The sequence below is a fragment of the Salvelinus namaycush genome, chromosome 9, assembly GCF_016432855.1.
Source record: "Salvelinus namaycush isolate Seneca chromosome 9, SaNama_1.0, whole genome shotgun sequence".
Lineage (NCBI taxonomy): Eukaryota > Metazoa > Chordata > Actinopteri > Salmoniformes > Salmonidae > Salvelinus > Salvelinus namaycush.
This window is the reverse complement of record NC_052315.1, coordinates 34,480,674-34,501,704: the sequence shown is the minus strand read 5'-3', so window position 1 is coordinate 34,501,704 and position 21,031 is coordinate 34,480,674. Positions and strand designations below refer to the sequence as shown.

The 21,031-nt window shown below is 41.2% G+C and overlaps 1 protein-coding gene across 1 annotated transcript in view; it reads right to left on the bottom strand.

Moving 5' to 3' along the window:
* The window catches only part of LOC120053257 (SH3 and multiple ankyrin repeat domains protein 3-like), a 275,026-nt gene that overhangs the window by 175,948 nt on the left and 78,047 nt on the right, over positions 1-21,031 (bottom strand). The window contains exons 3-4 of the mRNA XM_039000401.1: positions 11,136-11,339; positions 5,431-5,502 (exon numbers count right to left, since the gene is read on the bottom strand). Of these exons, the coding sequence (XP_038856329.1) occupies positions 5,431-5,502; positions 11,136-11,339 (276 nt within the window). The remainder of the gene's footprint in view (positions 1-5,430; positions 5,503-11,135; positions 11,340-21,031) is intronic.

Genomic DNA, 21,031 nt, shown 5'->3' with positions numbered 1-21,031 from the left:
CTTGTTGATTGATGACCAACCAAGAGCATTGCGCATGACTACAACAGAAGAACCACATCTCCACCTTAAAACAATCCTTGCTTCTGTACAATCTGCAGCCTCTTAATTTCACTTGCTGATGCATTTCCACAGATGCAGGTCCCCAGACCTGACTCTCAATTAATGCTTGTGTCATTTGCTTAAGAATATTTCCTGGTAAATATTTAGCTATCCTTCTGATCATGCATGCTGTTTAATTTTTTTTTTTTACATAGATGAGTTATTTGAGACGATGATGATAAGCAGTTGTCTAGCTGCACTCCCAGTAGTTTGGTTTCTGCCACTTCCTCAATTTGTACTCCCCCCATATTTAAATTGTATCCCATGCTGTGTTGGCCTTTTCCTAGTGGAACAGACCAACATAACTTTGGTTTTCTGGGTGTTTAAAATAAGTTTGTTCCGGCAAACCCACTCCCTGATATTCTCCAAATCTCCTTGTAAAGCTTGCTGTACTTGTTGAACCAATTGTCTTGCTGTATAAATTGTAGTATCATCTGCAAATATAGTAGCTTGAGTTTCAGATAAGGCATAAGGAAGGTCGTTGGTATATATTAAGTAAAGAAGTGGCCCGAGGCAGCTGCCCTGCGGTATTCCACAGTTTAAAGCATGAGGGGAAGAAAATAAACCATTCATATAGGTGGACTGTTTCCTGTCAGTTAGATATGACTGTACCCAATTCAATGCTACCTCCTTATTAAACCATAATGCGTTCATTTTGTCAAAATTATTTCATGATCCACCAAATCAAATGCTGCACTAAAATCTAAAAATAGTACACCCACAAACCTGCCATTATCCATAGCATTGAGCCACTTGTTTGTCATGTCAACCAATGCAGTGGTAGTGGAATGGTTTTTGTGATAAGCATGCTGATTGGGTGTAATCAGATCATTATTTTCCATGTACTCCCATATTTGTCTACTCACAATACCCTCCAATATCTTACAGAGTGAAGGGAGTAGACTAATTGGTCGACTATTGGCAGGAGTAACAGGTTCTTTGCCGTCTTTTGGAATAGGACACAGTTTAGCTTCCCTACATTTGCAAACATCCCCTTTTCCAGTGACCAATTAAATATGTATTTCAGTGGAGCTGCAATCTGGGGAGCAGCATAGCGAAGTAAAAAATTGTCCATAAGATCATAACCTGTAGATTTACTATTGAGTAATGACTTTAATAGGTTTAACACCTCCTCTACTGACACCATTTGTAGACTAAAAGAGCCGGTCTTGTTGCTCATAACATGATCAGTAATCCATTGGACAATAGCTTGTTTGGAAGAATGTCTGTTTACATTACTGCTCAATAAATTAAAAAAAATTGTAAAAAGGATCTGCTAAATTATTGGCAATATCAGCTGGTTTTGTTATTGTTCTCCCGCCAACCTCCACACTCGATGGGCATGATGAGATAAATGTACTAAGTAAGCCCTTAACTGTATTCCATACCTTTTTAGAATCATTTTTATATTCAATAAAAGCATTGTTGTAAAATAATGTTTTTTTCCTCACGATTCAAATTAACTGCATAATTACGTAATGTTCTATAATTCTGTTCATCAATTTCTAGATCAGATTTGACTGCTAAGACTTTTGCCATATTTCTTTGAGAATAAGCCTCATCATCAATCCATGGAGATGGATGAGCACCAACTGTACTCTTTCTTACTGGGGCATGACGGTCTATTAACTCAGTGAGCAAATCAATAAAACATTCTGTAGCGTGATTTAAATCATCCTCTAGATAAATCAGCTCCCAGGGTACAGCAGCCAAATCATTTAGAAATAGCTCATAATTAAATGTTAAAACATTTCTCTTGACCACAATCCCTGGGGGTTTCTTTGGAACCTTGGTGTTCATGGTTATGGTCACAATATTATGGTCTGTCCAGCCCACTGGCATTGATCTGGCTTTTAAGCATTGCAAAGGTATATTACAGAAGATCAGATCAATGCATGTGTCTGAACGATGATCCAACTTAGTTGATGATCTAGTAGTATCATTAACCATTTGTTTCAAACCACAGTTCTCTGCATATCTCATCAATTTAGTTCTATTCGAATTATTATGATCCTTCCAATTTATATTAAAATCACACAAGATAAATACATCTCTGTTGATATCTGTGGCCTGGTCAAACCCAGTATATAAGTTATCCAGATAGGACACCTTAGAGCTAGGAGGTCTATACACACATCCTGCCAATATGGATGCCTGGTGAGGCAGATGTACTTGAGCCCATAGTGCCTCTATTTGACATACATTAAGGTCATCCCTCCTCTTAAAAGGTATATGATTCTGAATGTACAGTGCTGCACCCCCACCATTCCTATTCCTGTCCCTTCTAAGTAGACTATATCCTTGATTCCTGTCCCTTCTAAGTAGACTATATCCATACATTTTTATTTGCCCATCATTTACAGACGCATCTAAATGCGTTTCAGTCAAAGCCAAAATATGAATATTATTTATGTTGACCAAGTTAAAAACCTCATGTATTTTGTTAGGAAGGCTACATACTTTAACCTGAGCTATAGGCAACCCTTTCTTTGTCAAGTGGAGATCAACCGAGCATGTATTCGTTATAGATGAAGTTGTCATGATAGACTACAACACACAAACTCAGATTTGAACATTGAATTAAAATAGCCAGCGAGTTACTCTAGAGTCCTGATACAGTTGCCCATTGATGTAAAGTTTATCCATCACCATGGAGACTCGTTGATTCAGGCAACGCTTTTCCTTCATGATGGGATACATTTTCTTTCTACTTTCATTGATCTCGGTGGGGACGTGATCATTTATTCCAAAATCAGTGTTTCTGAGTTCTCTGCCCCTGTTCTTCGTCATTTATTTTTGCTTAAAACCTTTTCTCAATAGGGGGGCGCTGTTTTCACTTTGTAAAAAATCGTGCCCAAATTAAACTGCCTCGTACTCTATTCTAGCTTGTACAATATGCATATTATTATTACTATTGTATAGAAAACACTCTCAAGTTTCTAAAACCGTTTGAATTATATCTGTGAGTAAAACAGAACTCATTTTGCAGCAAACTTCCTGACAGGAAGTGAAAAATCTGAAATCGAGGCTCTGTTCCAGGGCCTTCCTATTCATTTGCTTGAAATCTATGGATATACATGCACTTCAAACACCTTCCACTAGATGTCAACAGGCAGTGGGAGGTGGAATGGGGTGTCTAGCTTGATCTGAGGTCGAACAAGAGCTCTTGGAATGACGTGACCCCAATTTCCTTTGTCTAGCAAGGCGCGGGAAGAACATCACCATTGGCTTCTGAAAAGCGTTCGGTATAGACGTCTAATAACTCCGGCTTTGATTTTATTTGATACATGTGATAATATCATCGTAAAGTATGTTTTTTCAATATAGTTTTATCAGATTATTGAACGTTTATCGGGAGTTTTGGCGTTTTCCGTTCTCTGCGTTTGGTGAAGATGGACATCTTTGCGCCACTTGGCTAGCTAAGGTTGCTAATTCGACAGGCGAAGAGGACATTCTAAAACCAAACAACGATTTATTCTGGACAAAGGACTCCTTGTACAAGATTCTGATGGAAGCTCAGCAAAAGTAGGAACCATTTATGATGTTATTTCGTATTTCTGTGGAAAATGTTTAGTTCTATTATCCAGCGTTTTGGCGGGCGCTGTCTCGCTATAACGTAAGCTGTATGTCGTACTAAAGTTATTTGTAAAAATCTAACACAGCGGTTGCATTAAGAACTAGTGTATCTTTCATTTGCTGTACAACATGTATTTTTTAGGTAAAGTTTATGATGAGTTATTTGATTAGATTAGGTGACTGTCCAAAATATCTCCGGATAATTTTGTGCATTTTGACTACGTATTCACATTGTAAAACCACGATTTGTACCGCTAAATATGCACATTTTCGAACAAAACATATATGTATTGTGTAACATGATGTTATAGGACTGTCATCTGATGAAGTTTGTCAAGGTTAGTGAATAATTTTATATCTTTTGCTGTTTTTTTTGCAATCGCTACCTTTGCGGTGAATGAATGCGGTTGTGTGGTTGGCTATTGTGGTAAGCTAATATAATGCTATATTGTGTTTTCGCTGTAAAATACTTAAAAAATCTGAAATATTGGCTGGATTCACAAGATTTTATCTTTCATTTGCTGTACACCATGTATTTTTCATAAATGTTTTATGATGAGTAACATGTTATAAGACTGTCATCTGATGAAGTCGTTTCTTGGTTAGTGACTAATTATATCTCTATTTGGTCGGTTTTGTGATAGCTACCTATGCGGTAAAAAAATTGTGAAAATATGCGGTTGAGTCTTTTGCTATTGTGGTTAGCTAATAGAAATATATATTGTGTTTTCGCTGTAAAACATTTAAAAAATCGGAAATGATGGCTGGATTCACAAGATGTGTATCTTTCATTTGGTGTCTTGGACTTGTGATTTCATGATATTTATATGCTAGTATTTACTTGTGGCGCTATGCTAGGCTATGCTAGTCAGCTTTTTTACTGATGAGGATGCTCCCGGATCCGGGATGGTGACCAAGTAGAAGTTAAATTTGTCAAAACATGCAATAATAGCCCGTGGCCTATTTCCAGGCCTATTTACTATGGACTCTGGAGAAAGTGACATTACGCACAACATCAGTGGGCAGTTTCAGTTGATTTGACATAAAGTCTCTGACAGTGTCCTCACAGCCTCTGCTGTTGTCATTCTCCGGCATCCCTGAAAATATTAGATTGTCCCGCGTTGATCGACACTGTACATCAAGCAAGGCTTCTTTAAGTTGTTTGTTCTCCCTTTGCACCACCGCCACCTTGCCATGAATAGTCTACAGTACCTATATATATATATATATATATATATTATCATTTTTTGTGTGAAGACCAATTTTCGGGATGTCTCATGGTCTGACAAACACCACTCTAGCTCTGCCATCTTTCACTGCAGATGTGGAAGTGCGAGAACCGAGAAGTGGATGCGGTAGATTGAGACGAGTCCAAAGCGAACAAATTGATATCTCTAGCTTAAACTGACGGATTTTGATGGGGATTTTTTAATTATGTTACTTAGATTGAAGCACCGGTTTGTCAATTGACTCTAAGGGGTTTAACCTGTCTCCTCCCCTTCATCTACACTGATTGAAGTGGATTTAACAGGTAACATCAATAAGGGATCATAGCTTTCACCTGGTTTCATCTGGTTTCATCTGGTCAGTCTATGTCATGGAAAGAGCAGGTGTTCTCGGGGTGGAACACAGGTGTGCAGTCTTACCTTGCTTGTGTGTGTGTGTGTGTGTGTGTGTGTGTGTGTGTGTGTGTGTGTGTGTGTGTGTGTGTGTGTGTGTGTGTGTGTGTGTGTGTGTGTGTGTGTGTGTTCTTACCTTGGTGTGTAGTTTGGAGAGCTGCTTGTCATCCAGGTGCGTCTGTGTGTAGACACGTCTCTTATAGCGGAACTGGGAGAGGAACACACAGAGACCATACAGGTTTACTGGAATAAACCTATATTAGTTAGTTAATTAGTTAGTTAGTCTGCTAGTTCATTAGTAAGTAAATAAAACATATTTAGAGAAAAGTAAATTAAAACAAGTAAGTTATCTTCTGCCTTCCATTTTCAACTTGTCAACATTTTCAACTGTCAGAGTGTAGTTAAAAAACTGTAAACCTTGGGGTTGAGAGGTGGTTGTGTGTGTGTGTGTTTTATGAGTGTGTATCTATGAGAGCAGAGGGTGGTGAGGCTGGAGTAACCTATCACTCATATTTATAAACTCCTTCCTTGAGGGAGGGAAGGACTGGTGACTGATCCATTTTATTTCAGAGATTGCAGTAAAGACCACTCTCATACAACTACAGCACATACTTACTCTCATGTGAAAGTGCCCTTTGCCTTCCCATAGATTACACTCCTAAAGTGCCCTTTGCCTTCCCATAGATTACACTCCTAAAGTGCCCTTTGCCTTCCCATAGATTACACTCCTAAAGTGCCCTTTGCCTTCCCATAGATTACACTCCTAAAGTGCCCTTTGCCTTCCCATAGATTACACTCCTAAAGTGCCCTTTGCCTTCCCATAGATTACACTCCTAAAGAGCCCTTTGCCTTCCCATAGATTACACTCCTAAAGTGCCCTTTGCCTTCCCATAGATTACACTCCTAAAGTGCCCTTTGCCTTCCCATAGATTACACTCCTAAAGTGCCCTTTGCCTTCCCATAGATTACACTCCTAAAGAGCCCTTTGCCTTCCCATAGATTACACTCCTAAAGTGCCCTTTGCCTTCCCATAGATTACACTCCTAAAGTGCCCTTTGCCTTCCCATAGATTACACTCCTAAAGAGCCCTTTGCCTTCCCATAGATTACACTCCTAAAGTGCCCTTTGCCTTCCCATAGATTACACTCCTAAAGTGCCCTTTGCCTTCCCATAGATTACACTCCTAAAGTGCCCTTTGCCTTCCCATAGATTACACTCCTAAAGAGCCCTTTGCCTTCCCATAGATTACACTCCTAAAGTGCCCTTTGCCTTCCCATAGATTACACTCCTAAAGAGCCCTTTGCCTTCCCATAGATTACACTCCTAAAGTGCCCTTTGCCTTCCCATAGATTACACTCCTAAAGTGCCCTTTGCCTTCCCATAGATTACACTCCTAAAGTGCCCTTTGCCTTCCCATAGATTACACTCCTAAAGTGCCCTTTGCCATAGATTACACTCCTAAAGTGCCCTTTGCCTTCCCATAGATTACACTCCTAAAGTGCCCTTTGCCATAGATTACACTCCTAAAGTGCCCTTTGCCTTCCCATAGATTACACTCCTAAAGTGCCCTTTCCCATAGATTACACTCCTAACGTGCCCTTTGCCTTCCCATAGATTACACTCCTAAAGTGCCCTTTGCCTTCCCATAGATTACACTCCTAAAGTGCCCTTTGCCTTCCCATAGATTACACTCCTAAAGTGCCCTTTGCCTTCCCATAGATTACACTCCTAAAGTGCCCTTTGCCTTCCCATAGATTACACTCCTAAAGTGCCCTTTGCCTTCCCATAGATTACACTCCTAAAGTGCCCTTTGCCTTCCCATAGATTACACTCCTAAAGTGCCCTTTGCCTTCCCATAGATTACACTCCTAAAGTGCCCTTTGCCTTCCCATAGATTACACTCCTAAAGTGCCCTTTGCCTTCCCATAGATTACACTCCTAAAGTGCACGCACACATGCACAATCAAATGCATTCACTTTTTTGCTTATTTCCATGCTTCCATTATGTGTGTCCCCTTATTAGTCAGGCCACTCGAGATCCAAGGCAGTATTCAGCATTCATCCAGGTCCCCAGGATGTTGGGAGATGCCTTCAAAGCTGGCCACTTGGGGCAACGGTGAGTGCTATTACCATTAAGTAGGCTTACAACTTGCTAGGATGTTGTGGATGGGGGATGAGTGCATGCCGCGAGTTCTGGCACCGAGGGTCGCATGTTCAATTCCAGGGTAGAAATCCATCGTAGAAATTTGGCGTTATTTATAACACATTTCAAATTTTGTCAGAAAGTCATTTTAAATTCAAGTTAAAGTGTACTGTAAGCTAGCTAGCTAATGTTAGCTGGCTGGCTCGCTAGCTAAAGTTATGTGTATGATCTGTGTAGTAATATTATTTGTATCTCATAGCTATTTGCATTGCTAGTTATAGCCTAATGTTAGCTAGCTAACATTAAACATGGTTGGTTAGATAACCTGCAGAATGTGGTTCATTGTTTAGCTAGCTAGCTACATGTCTAAACAAAAGACTCCACTATGCAAGTAACCATTTCAATAGAATGTTCATGATGTCACTAAGACAACTGTCGATAGATGTAGCAAGTAAATTTGCTCTGGCTATCTACTCTGATTTCAGATCACTCTTGTCTGAGTGTGCCAGAGGGCAGAATAACTGACAAATTTACAAACGCTCAACACCCATTGAATATGACCTGTGTCAGTAAACGTAGGCAAAAAAGTGTAACTAAATTGTTGCCAGCAGCACAGCTGCAGTCACCAACGCTCTGGATAACATAAAAACAGCCTAACCAGCTCCGCTAGGGCGTGTAAAATGGTCAGATTGAGCTGTTCTCTCATTTGTGTCTGGAAGTAGTTAGCAAGCTAGCCAACGTTACCTAGTTAGCTTGGGTGCTTGAGTGCTGTTGTTAGGTCAGAACGCTCGGATCAACCCTACTCCATGGCCAGAGCGTCCAGTGTGTGCTCTGAACGCTCAAATTTGCCAATGGACAATCTTACAAGCTCTGAGTTTACGAATGCCCAGAGCGCACTCTGAGCACACTCTGGCACTCCAGATTAAATTTATGAACACACCTGTAGTATAAACCAGCCTTTAGTCTTGAAATCTTTGGTTGTTTAGTACATGGCCTCACATGTGAGTCCATAAAGAGATGGGTGGAGCTAAGGCTTTGGAGGGTGTGAACGATGCTGAATGGGTGTAGACAAAGAAGAGCTCTCCAGTAGGTGTGTCAAAATATTGAAGGGACATTTCCTCAAAAGTGGTTTATCAACATTCAAAGCAGAATTACTTTCTCATTGTTCCTCAACTGTAGTGTATGATATACCATTTTCTAGCTCGGAGTCTCTACTTTTTGTGAGGATCGACGCTGGAGACAGGAAGCAAGTACAGGGAAAACATTGAATAAATTACGGACATGAAACAGGACAGGAACAGCGTCTGTACAGGGGACAACGTAACGACATCAATGCAGACACAGGGATCAAACAGAGGAAACAGATAGATAAAGGGGAGGCATTCAAATAATGATGGAGTTCAGGTGGGTCCAATGAGACGCAGGTGTGCGTAATGAAGGGGTCGGTTGTGCATAATGATAGGCAGTCAGGCACTCTCGAGCGCCAGAGTTTGAGAGCGGGAGCAGGCATGACACTTTCATCCAATGTAAAAAACAACATTTCAAGTTTGCTACATAAGACCAAATTGAGCCGGTAAATGTACCGCCGTCCAATCTGCAGTAACTGCGTGATGCTATCCCTTCAGCATGGACCAACATCCCTGTAGAACATTTCTGACACCATGTGGAATCCATGTCCTGAAGAATTCAGGCTGATCTGGAGGCAAAGGTGGGTCCAACCCGATACTAGATGGGTGTACCAAATAATCTTCCTAACCCTGGCAGTCATTCGGAATGCAGATTGCGGCTGAATGAAAGATCCAGTTGTTGGATTGTTAGACATCACTTTGCAAGCCAGCATAATGTGACTTGCTGCTGGTTTAGCAGGTGACCAGTGTCCAAAATACTGCGAAGGCTGATCATCAGCAAAAACACAACAACGGATGGTCACCAGAAAAAAACACAAGGAAGGCTGGTCACTAGCGAAAACACAATGAAGACTGGACACCAGCAAAAATACAAGCCTGGATTCAAGCCTATGCTGGTCTATGCTGTTTTTTTTCATCAGGGATGGATCTTCATGAGAGACAAATACCATAAACCATGGCCCTTGGCTTACTGTACACACACAGACATACACACAGACAAACACGGGAGCAGACACCCATCATACGCACATACACACAGCATAGCCCTGGGTAGTTAGATATTTCTAAATGTGCAGGGCCTCTCACATAGAGTTAAATAAAACACCAGTCAGTTATGACTGCCTGACATACAGTACACACAGACACACAGCTACATACCATACTATAAAAACACACAGAAAACCACAAGCCAGAACAGCGTCAATGTACCTTGGCATAGATTCTACAAGTGTCTGGAACTCTATTTGAGGGATACGACACCATTCTTCCGCGAGAAATGTAGTAATTTGCTGTTTTGTTGATGGTGGTGGAGCACTCTGTCTCAGGCGCCACTCCAAAATCTCCCATAAGTGTTCAATTGGGTTGAGATCTGGTTACTGAGACGGCCATGGCAGTGAATACTCGTGCCCTGTGGATGTGGGGCATTGTCATCCTATGGGGGCATAGCCATGGTAGCCAAAATAATGTCCTGCACACTACATGACCCTAAGCATGAGGGGATGTTAATTGCTGAATTAACTCAGGAAGCACACCTGTGTGGAAGCATCTGCTTTCAATATACTTTATTATTTTGTCAGTTACCTGTATATACCACAAAACTCTCTTATTAACCAGGCACAGCGCCCTTGGAAGCTAGGAATAATATTGTGCCCGTTGTAGTATGAGGAATACAATTAGACATAAGGAAGTTGTCCTTTATCACCAGGGTGGAATTGTACAACATGATTTCATCATGCCACAGTACAACCCTTGGGCTTTCTCCAGCTCCATCATCCCCCTGACTTCAGAACAATTCTACCTGCATCGAAGATTTACCTGCAGACATTCTGCTACTTGAACAAGATACAACTACTTGCAACAACAGCATCTAGCCTACTGTTGCTGCATCCTTGACATCTGAAGAAAACACTCAATCTGTATTTATAGGGAGAAACATTGCACTTTGCTCACGAGAAACACAGATATAAGAAAAATATTACATTTTCAAAACCCCCAGGAATTAAACATTTGTATTCAAACAATGTAGGCTGACTTTTAATAAATCAAATAATGGATTGTATAATCAATTCACTGGAGAAGGTTGGAGTGCACTCCAGTGAACTCTCTCTATATCTAGAATCCTGTCAGAGAGAGATCTAATGACGTTTACTCACTGTAAAAACACCACATCTTCACATTGGCTGTGTTTTTATATAATCCCGAACCATGATCGACACAGGCTACACTGAACTGTTAGAGATGACATCTGGGAGCTGAGAACACTGCTGTCAAGAGTGTGACTATCTCTGCTGAGTCTCACGCACACACATATGCACACATATCTAACTCACAGAACAGAGTAGATAATTGAATGATTGACAGGTGATATCCGGCTCCTAATGTTTCGTCTCTCATGGGAGAAGGCATATGATAGCAATACCATGACAGCAACAGGACAGAGAACATACACCCCAACACACACACTCAAGCACATACGCACAAACAAACAAACATTCACAGACAACACATACTAATACGTACCATAAGACACACATAGAAAGAGTATGTTAATGAGAGAGGGGGCAGGCCTACCTCCAGGTATGGTACAGGTGTAGCAGAAGGCAGTGGGTATTCCTTCAGCTGCCTCTCCTCGTCCAGGAACTTGCCAGCCTTTCCATTGTGAGCTGGCTGGAAGAGGCCGTAGTTCAGCACGTCCTTCAGGCTGTGGTTCAAAGTACACAGGATACGCTGCTTAGACAACCAGATAGGAGCGTCCGCATCGAACTTCATACATTTCTGGAGGGAGAGAGGAGAGAGCAGGGGAACGTTAGGTGTGGCTTATGATACAGTATGTGTGTGTATACCCAAACAAATTAAAACACAGTTTAACACCCCACTCTGCACAGACCGCAGTGCAGAGCAAAGTAAAGGAAAGAGGAGAGAGGGAGAGAGAGCATGCACGCCTTATAATGAACTAAATAATTCCCAGTTATCAAATGTAATGTAATCATTGATCAATTATTTCCTGCCATAGAGAACAAATCACAAGGATGGTGTTAGAAACCCTTGACCAGAGAAGAGGCTGCAGCAACAGACTCATGAACTCCCACCTCAGGCCCCTATCTTGATACATTATGCATGGTCTCAATGTTAACTGAAGGTATTGAAGTGTCTGGCTCAAGAGCAGGTCTGAAGTCAGCTGTGCCATACCGTATTTAGGATATCAGTGACCATCTGGTCAGCATTTTATTTCATAGGTTTTATTCATAGTCATATATGATCCTAGTCATACTACAATCCTAGTCATACTACAATCCTAGTCATACTACGGTTTCCAAAAGGGTTCGTTGTCTTGATTTGAATAACTCGTTTTGGAAGACAAGGGGTTTTTGTAAGGGAAATGGTTCTACCTTTAATTATACAAACACAACCATATTTTTTACACTTCATATGTTGACAATCTACACATTCTTTCATGCTTAGGACATTTGAACAGCATTTAAATCATACGCATGTGTTAAAATTGTGTTCAAATTGACTATTCAACTTGAAACATCCAATATAATTCCTACTTTGAGACGAAAAGTGATCCTAGATCAGCGGTCATAGTCTTGGATACCTTGTAAATATAGGCCCAGAAGTGAGCAGCATATAAAGAGGATGGTGAAGTGAGGATGAATAATCAATCTACCAGTATTTCCCTGGGTTAGTTATGTCTAAGAAGGCTATAAAGAAAGCGTGGAATTTCTAATTGACCATACTGCCATAACTAAACGGGAAAAAATATGTAAGAGAGCTTCTCTGGTGGCACAGGTTCAAACTGCACATGAGCAGATTGTCAACATATATGAAGTGTAAAACAAATATGGTTGTGTCTGTATGATTAAATTCTGTTCAAATGTCCTATGAATGAAATTAAAATGACATGCATATCACGTTCAAATGTGAATTGCCATTAAATCTGGTGAGAAACATAATGGGGAAGTATTCCAATCTGCTTTAACATAACATTCCATTGATGTTCACACAATATACATTTTACCTTCTTTTGGAGGTCTTTAGAACATTTCAAGATCATTTACAAAATTGTATATATAAGTTATATCTAATATTACCACACATTCTCAGCATGCAAATGTGTAGCTCCTTAAACCTAAAACAAATATGTTATGAACGACCATAAAAACGGACTTCTTTGAAAATTGTGGAACATTGTGGGAATGTTCTGTGCAACCTTCGTGAATATCATAATAATATTCTTGCAACACCCATAACTTAAATACATGCTCTGAGAACTTAGACCAGGTGTTCTGTCAACGTTCTTACAACATTACAGGAGTGTTCTGTGCAACCTAACTTAAACATTGTATGATTGTCTTCACAACTGAGCATATTTATTGTTTTGGGAACCTATCTTTTGTAATGTACCCACACTGTTCACATAACCTAATTAAATGTTCTGGTAACCTTTAACCCTCCTGCTGTGTTCCGGTCGAATTGGACCGATTTACAAGTTTTCTCTCCGAAAAATGTAGTTCATTTAATCTGATTGTCATAAGGTTCCATGACTTTGTCCACACAGGGCATCTGAACACACAAAACATATTTGATGATTTTCATTCAATTCTGTGGTGTTCCCGGTCAAAAATGACCAGTCATTAGAAATGAATGGGTGAGACTACAATTAGTGTATAAAATTGAATTCAGGCACATGACCATTCATCAGATGGACACACTTCCTCTCCCAGACCCCCACATGCATGTGTGTTTGAGCACACACACACACACACACACACACACACACACACACACACACACACACACACACACACACACACACACACACACACACACACATCTCACTCTCCTTCTTTGCTTCCATGGCAACCCCCACGGGAACGTATATATTGAAAAAAAAACATGAGAAACAAGAATAGGAAATATGAAATACACAATAAAGTAAGTAAGTAGGTAACCATACTATATATAGGAAATATTTAAAAAGTCAGTTCCAATACCATATTTACAATGTGCAGGGATACTGGATGGAGGTAGATATCTATAGGGGTAAGGTGACTAGGCAACAGAATATAAGATAAACAGAGTAGCAGCAGCTTGCATGTGAGTGTGGGTGTGTAGAGTCAGTATAAATGTATGTGCATATTATGTGTGACTGAGCAAATGATGCAGTGAGTGTTTGTGTGTGTGTTGGATTGACAGTGTGTGTGAGTACGTAGAGCCCTGTGATTGTGCATAGAGACAGAGCAAGATTGAAATAAAAGGTCTATAAAGATACAAGGTTAACTCAGATAGTCCGTGTAGCTATTTTGTTAGCTATTTATTTGTTTGCTTGGGGATAGGGAGCTGTTCAAGAGCCTGTCGCTATGCGATCGAGGGCGGTGCTATTGCCATACCATGCAGTGATGTAGCCAGTCAATACGATTTGAAGGCCCATGCCACACTTTTTCAAACGCCTGAGGGTTAAGAGGCACTGTCGCACCTTCTTCACTACTGTGCATGTGTGCTTGGATCATTTAAAGTTTTTTAGAGACCTGGACACCGAAGACCTTGAAGCTGTCTACCTGCTCCACTGTCGCCCCGTCTATGTGGATCAGGGCATGCTCACCCCCCCATTTCCTGTAGTTCACGTCAGCTCCTTATCCTTGCTGACATTGAGAGAGGTTGTTGCTCCGGCACCACACTGCCAGGTCCCTGACCTCCTCTCTGTAGGCTGACTCATCGTTGCCGGTGATCAGGCCTACCACCATTGTGTCGTCAGCGAACTTGATAATGGTTTTGTAGTTGTGCGTGGCCACACAGTTGTGGGTAAACAGGGAATACAGGAGGGGACTAAGTACACACCCCTGTTGGGCCCCTGTGTTAAGTGTCAGCGTGGCTGAGGTTATGTTGCCTACCCTCAACCACCTGAGGTTGGCCCGTCAGGAAGTCCAGGATCCAGTTGCAGAAGGAGGTGTTCAGACCCAGATTCCTAAGCTTGGTGACAAGCTTGGAGGGGACAATAGTGTTGAACGCTGTACTGTAGTCAATGAACAGCGTTTTCACATAGGTATTTAAAGAACAGCATTTTCACAAAGGTATTTAAAGAACAGATTAAACGTGTTTTAGGAACTTTTTTGCAACATCAGGTGAATGTATTATACAAACGTTCTATAATAATCTGCACGACTGGACAGTTTTTGGTTTGCTGGGAAAAATATATAGAAAACAATTATAACACAAGGAATAAATACACAATGAGTAACAACATCTTGACTGTATAGACGGGATACCAGTACAGAGTCGATGTGCAGGGGTACGAGGTAATTGAGGTAGATGTGTAAATATTGGTAGAGTAGTCCGGGTGGCTATTGGTTAACAATTTAGTAGTCTTTTGGCTTGGGGGTAGAAGCTGTTCAGGGCCTGTTGATCCAGACTTGGTGCATTGGTACCTCTTGCCGTGTAATAGCAGAGAGAGAACAGTCTATGGCTTAGGTGGCTGGAGTCTTTGACAATTTTTAGGGCCTTCCTCTGACACCATCTGGTATAGAGGTACTGGATGGCAGAAAACTTGGCCCCAGTGATGTATTGGGCCGTGTGCCCTGCCCTCTGTAGCGCCTTACCGTCGGATGCCAAGCAGTTGCCATGTCAAACGGTGATGCAGCCAGTCAAGATGCTCTCAATGGTGCAGCTGCCCATGCCAAATCTTTTCAGCCTCCTGGGGGAAGAGGCATTGTTGTTCCTTTCTCATGACTATGTTGGTGTGTGTGGAACGTGATAATTCCTTAGTGATGTGGACAACAAGGAACTTGAAGTTCTCGACCCGCTCCACTACAGCCCCGTCAATATGGATGGGGGCGTGCTCTGCTCTCTGTTTCCTGTAGTCCATGATCACCTCCTTTGTCTTGCTGACGTTGAGGGAGAGGTTGTTGTCCTGACACCACACTGCCAGGTCACTGACCTCTCTATAGGCGGTTTCATCCGGTTGACATGGAGTTTTTCATAGGAGAGACAGTAGACCTGCCATGTCTGGGAGCAAGAGGGGGTGACAACATGAGAGTTAAATGGGTTCAGTTTGACAGTCTTTCATGCACCAAGCTGACGTTGACTGAGAATAGCTTCTTTCTCTGCACCACCAACTTGACCAAATATGACCTGGGTTCTTACTACAAGTGCTTACTACAGAATGGAGAGCATTGCTTAGCCATATGTTCATACCATATGTGGAACCTCACACAGATTTTCCTCGCTCAGTGGGAGAGGAAGCTGTGCAGTCCTACTTTACTTTAGCAAAGGAGTGGAAGAAGAGAGAGAAGAGGGAGGAAGAGTGAGGAAGAGCGGAGAATGAAGGAGAGAGGAGAGTGAAGGTGATCTTGGAGCAAGTTTACGAGAAAGATATTGTCCGATTTTTTATAAGATTCATTCAAATTAATGTTTGTAATATTCCACCAATGACATTGTATTTCGGCTTAAATTAAATCACTGTTTTCATATATGGTCCAAATTATACAGTTGAAGTCGGGAGTTTACATACATCTTAGCTAAATACGTTTCAACTTAGTTTTTCACAAATCTTGACATTTAATCCAAGTAAAGATTCCCTGTCTTAGGTCATTTAGGATCACCACTTTATTGAAAAAATTTGAAATGTCAGAATAATAGTAGAGAGAATGATTTATTACAGCTTTTATTTATTTCATCACATTCCCAGTGGATCAGAAGTGTACATACACTCAATTAGTATTTGGTAGCTTTGTCTTTAAATTGTTTAAAAAGGGTCAAACATTTTGGGTAGCCTTCCACAAGCTTCCCAGAATAAGTTGGGTGAATTTTGGCCCATTCCTCCTGACAGAGCTGGTGTAACTGAGTCAGGTTTGTAGGCCTCCTTGCTCGCACACATTTTTTCAGTTCTGCCCAAAAATGTTCTATAGGATTAAGGTTAGGGCTTTGTGATGGCCACTCCAATACCTTGACTTTGTTGTCTTTAAGCCATTTTGCCACAACTTTGGAAGTATGCTTGGGGTCATTGTCCATTTGGAAGACCCATTTGCGACCAAGCTTTAACTTCCTGACTGATGTCTTGAGATATTGCTTCAATATATCCACATCATTTTCCACCTCATGATACCATCTATTTTGTGAAGTGCACCAGTCCCTCCTGCAGCAAAGCACCCCCACAACATGATGCTGCCACCCCCGTGCTTCACGGTTGGGATGGTGTTCTTTGGCTTGCAAGCGTCCCCCTTTTTCCTCCAAACATAATGATGGTCATTATGGCCAAACAGTTCTATTTTTGTTTCATCATACCAGAGGACATTTCTCCAAAAGGTACGATCTTTGTCCCCATGTGCAGTTGCAAACCGTAGTCTGGCTTTTTTTATGGCGGTTTTTGAGCGGTGGCTTCTTCCTTGCTGAGCGGCCATTCAGGTTATGCCAATATAGGACTCGTTTTACTGTGGATATAGATACAATTGCACCTGTTTCCTCCAACATCTTCACAAGGTCCTTTGCTGCTGTTCTGGGATTGATTTGCACTTTTCGCACCAAAGTACGTTCATCCTTTAAACAGCTAGGAAAATTCCAGAAAATGATGTCATGGCTTTAGAAGCTTCATTTAGGCTAGTTGACATCATTTGAGTAATTTTGAGGTGTACCTGTGGATGTATTTCAAGGCCTACCTTCAAACTCAGTGCCTCTTTGCTTGACATCATGGGAAAAACAAATGAAATCAGCCAAGACCTCAGAAAAATAATTGTAGACCTCCACAAGTCTGGTTCATCCTTGGGAGCAATTTCCAAATGCCTGAAGGTACCACGTTCATCTCTACAAATCATTCTTTCTGCAGAATCTGTTGAATCGTAATATCTTAAGAGATATTTAACAGAGTTACATGGACACAAACTGAGGGAGATTTTACATACATTTTGTTACCAAACTTTGCATTTGCACAGTTCTTCCAGTAAATGTATGTTCTGTGTAAATTGTTAAAAGTAGTCATTGTGCATAGAGTTGTACAGTTTGTTAAACTTTGAAATCAATGGTTTTTGTTTGGCATAGATTTCAAAAATCCAAATCTCAACACAATTCTGTTAGCGTGGAACTGCCCTCTTGGCTGTAGGGCCTAGTTGATTCTGACAGGTTTTGTACAGCCTATTTTGTCTAATGCCATTGTCTACGGCTGCATTCAGTCTGCAATAAATTCCACAATGGTTTTCTGCCCTCCTTCACTCTCCGTCATTCAAAGTTTAAGGACAATAGCTACTGAACCTATAACCTGCTATCCTTAGAATAATACAATATATAAACAACACCTCACTAAAGTTACTTTTATGGGTGACTTTCACTACAACAAAGATGGTCTAAAATGCAAAGATGAAGAGAGAGACGCAGAAAATAGAAGTTAAAATAAAAGGAACAGACAAAAAAAGAGAGCGAGAGAAAGAGAGAGAGAAAGAGAGACAGAAAGAGAGAGAGAGAGAGACAGAGAGAGAGAGAGACAGAAAGAGAGAGTAAGAGAGACAGAGAGAGAGAGAGAGAGAGAGAGAGAGAGAGAGAGAGAGCGAGACAGAAAGAGAGACAGAAAGAGAGAGAGAGAGAGAGAGAGACAGAGAGAGAGAGAGAGAGAGAGCGAGAGAGAGAGAGAGAGAGAGAGAGAGAGAGAATACATTGCTGGGAAACATGGTTCCTACAAACTGTGAACCAGCTGACCAATAACGTGAGACTTTAGTTCTGGGTTAACTGAGATTACTCTTCTCTCTGTCAGACAGAATGTCTCTACTTCAGTAAACAGGTACAGTGGCAAGAAAGTATATGTGAACCCTTTGTAATTACCTGGATTTCTGTATAAATAGGTCTTCAAATTTGATCTGATGACAACAATAGACAAACCTAGTGTGTTTAACTAATAACACACAAATGATTGTATTTTTCTTGTCTATATTGAATACATCATTTAAACATTCACAGTGTAGGGTGGGAAAAAAGTATGTGAACCCCTAGGCTAATGACTTTTTCAAAAGCTAATTGGAGTCAGGAGTCAGCTAACCTGGAGTCCAATCAATGAGACAAGATTGGAGATGTTGGTTAGAGCTGCCTTTCCCTATAAAAACACTCACAAAATTTGAGTTTTCTGTTCACAAGAAGCATTGACTGATGTGAACCATGCCCCGAACAAAAGAGATCTCAGAAGAATTAAGATTAAGAATTGTTGCATTGCATAAAGCTGGAAATGGTTACAAAAGTATCTCTAAAAGCCTTGACGTTCATCAGTCCACGGTAAGACAAATTGTCTATAAACGGAGAAAGTTCAACACTGTTGCTACTCTCCCTAGGAGTGGCCATCCTGCAAAGGTGACTACAACAGCACAGCACAGAATGCTCAATGAGGTTAAGGAGAATCCTAGAGTGTCAGCAAAAGAGTTACAGAAATCTCTGTAACATGCCAACATCTCTGTTGACGAGTCTACGATACATAAAACACTAAACAAGAATGGTGTTCATGGGAAGACACCACGGAAAGAAGCCACTGCTGTTGAAAAAAAACATTGCTGCACGTCTGAAGTTTTCAAAAGAGCACCTGGATGTTCCACAGCGCCACTGGTAAAATATTCTGTGAACAGATGAAACTACAGTTGAGTTGTTTGGAAGGAACACACAGCACTATGTGTGGAGAAAAAGGCACAGCACACCAACATCAAAACCTCATCCCAACTGTAAAGTATGGTGGCGGGAGCATCATGGTTTGGGGCTGCATTCCTCCTTCAGGGCCTTGACAGCTTGCTATCATCGACAGAAAAATGCATTTCCAAGTTTATCAATATATTTTGCAGGAGAATGTAAGGCTATCTGTCCGCCAATTTAAGCTCAACAGAAGTTGGGTGATACAACAGGACAACGACCCAAAAAGTAAATCAACAACAGAATGGCTTCAACAGATGAAAATACACCTTCTGGAGTGGCCCAGTCAGAGTCCTGACCTCAACCCGATTGAGATGCTGTGGCATGACCTCAAGAGAGCAGTTCACACCAGACATCCCAAGAATATTGCTGGACTAAAACAGTTAATAAAGAGAAATGGTCCCAAATTTCCTCCTGACCGTTGTGCAGGTCTGTTCCGCAACTACAGAAACGTTTGGTTGAGGTTATTGCTGCCAAAGGAGGGTCAACCAGGTATTAAATCCAAGGGTTCACATACTTTTCTCACCCTGAACTGTTAAGGTTTACACAGTGTGTTCAATAAAGACATGAAAACATATAATTGTTATTAGTTTAAGCACAGTGTTTGTCTATTGTTGTGACCTAGAAGAAGATCAGATCACATTTTATGACCAATTTATGCAGAAATCCAAGTATTTCCAAAGGGAAATGTATGTGTGAGAGAGAGAAAAAGAGAAAGAGAGGGCAGCATGTGTATTCTCTGATGGGACAACCCAGGTGACTTTCACTTTCTCTCATCAGACACGACCTGTTTTCTTTGCTCACTCAACTGACCTTTGTTTTGATTTTCGGGTTAGAGAAAGGAGAGCGAGAGAAAGTGTGTGTGTGTGTGTGTGTGTGTGTGTGTGTGTGTGTGTGTGTGTGTGTGTGTGTGTGTGTGTGTGTGTGTGTGTGTGTGTGTGTGTGTGTGTGTGTGTGTGTGTGTGTGTGTGTGTGTTTATAAAATACAATATTCTCCAGTGGATGGGCTCCTGTTCCAGTGTTTACTCACTGGAACCCTCTCTCTTTCTTTCTCTCTCTCTCACTGTTTTCTTTACATTTTTATTGCTCTCCATTTTCTTTAACGTTCTGTCACTGTCTGCTTTTATCTCTGCAGTTATTTCTCTACTGACTACTCTAAAACATACCTTCTCTCTGTCCATATCCCATATCTCTATCTCTCCATCTCTCACCTTTTAATTCTCATCTTTCTTTTTCCATCACCTGTGTATAAATTATTCCCAATTCAGTATGCCCTCCAGAACCTCTCCCTCTTTACTTTCTCCAGCCATCTCCCTCTCACTCTCCTTTCCCACTTTCTCCAGTTCTTGTTCATACAGTAACAGAGACATTAACCGTTTCCTTCTATGTCCCATCTAGGATATTGGAAAATCTAGGCTCTAAAGCCCCAAAGAAGTGCTGGCTTGCAAACCCTCTTCCTGGAGAGCAAATGTTCAGGTTTTTCCTCCAGCAGTATTATTTTTTATATTTTTTTACCTCCCTTTTTCTCCCCAATTTCGTGATTACAATCTTGTCTCATCGCTGCAACACCAAAATGGACTCGAGAGAGGCGAAGGTTGAGTCATGCTTCTTCCCAAACATGACCAGCCAAGCCGCGCTTCTTAACACCCGTCCGCTTAACCTGGAAACCAGCTGCACCAATGTGTTGGAGGAAACACCATTCAACTGACGACTGAAGACAGCCTGCAGGCACCTGGCCCACCACAAGGAGTCGCTAGAGCGCGATGAGCCAAGTAAAGCCGGACGACGCTGGGCCAATTGTGCGCCGCCCTATG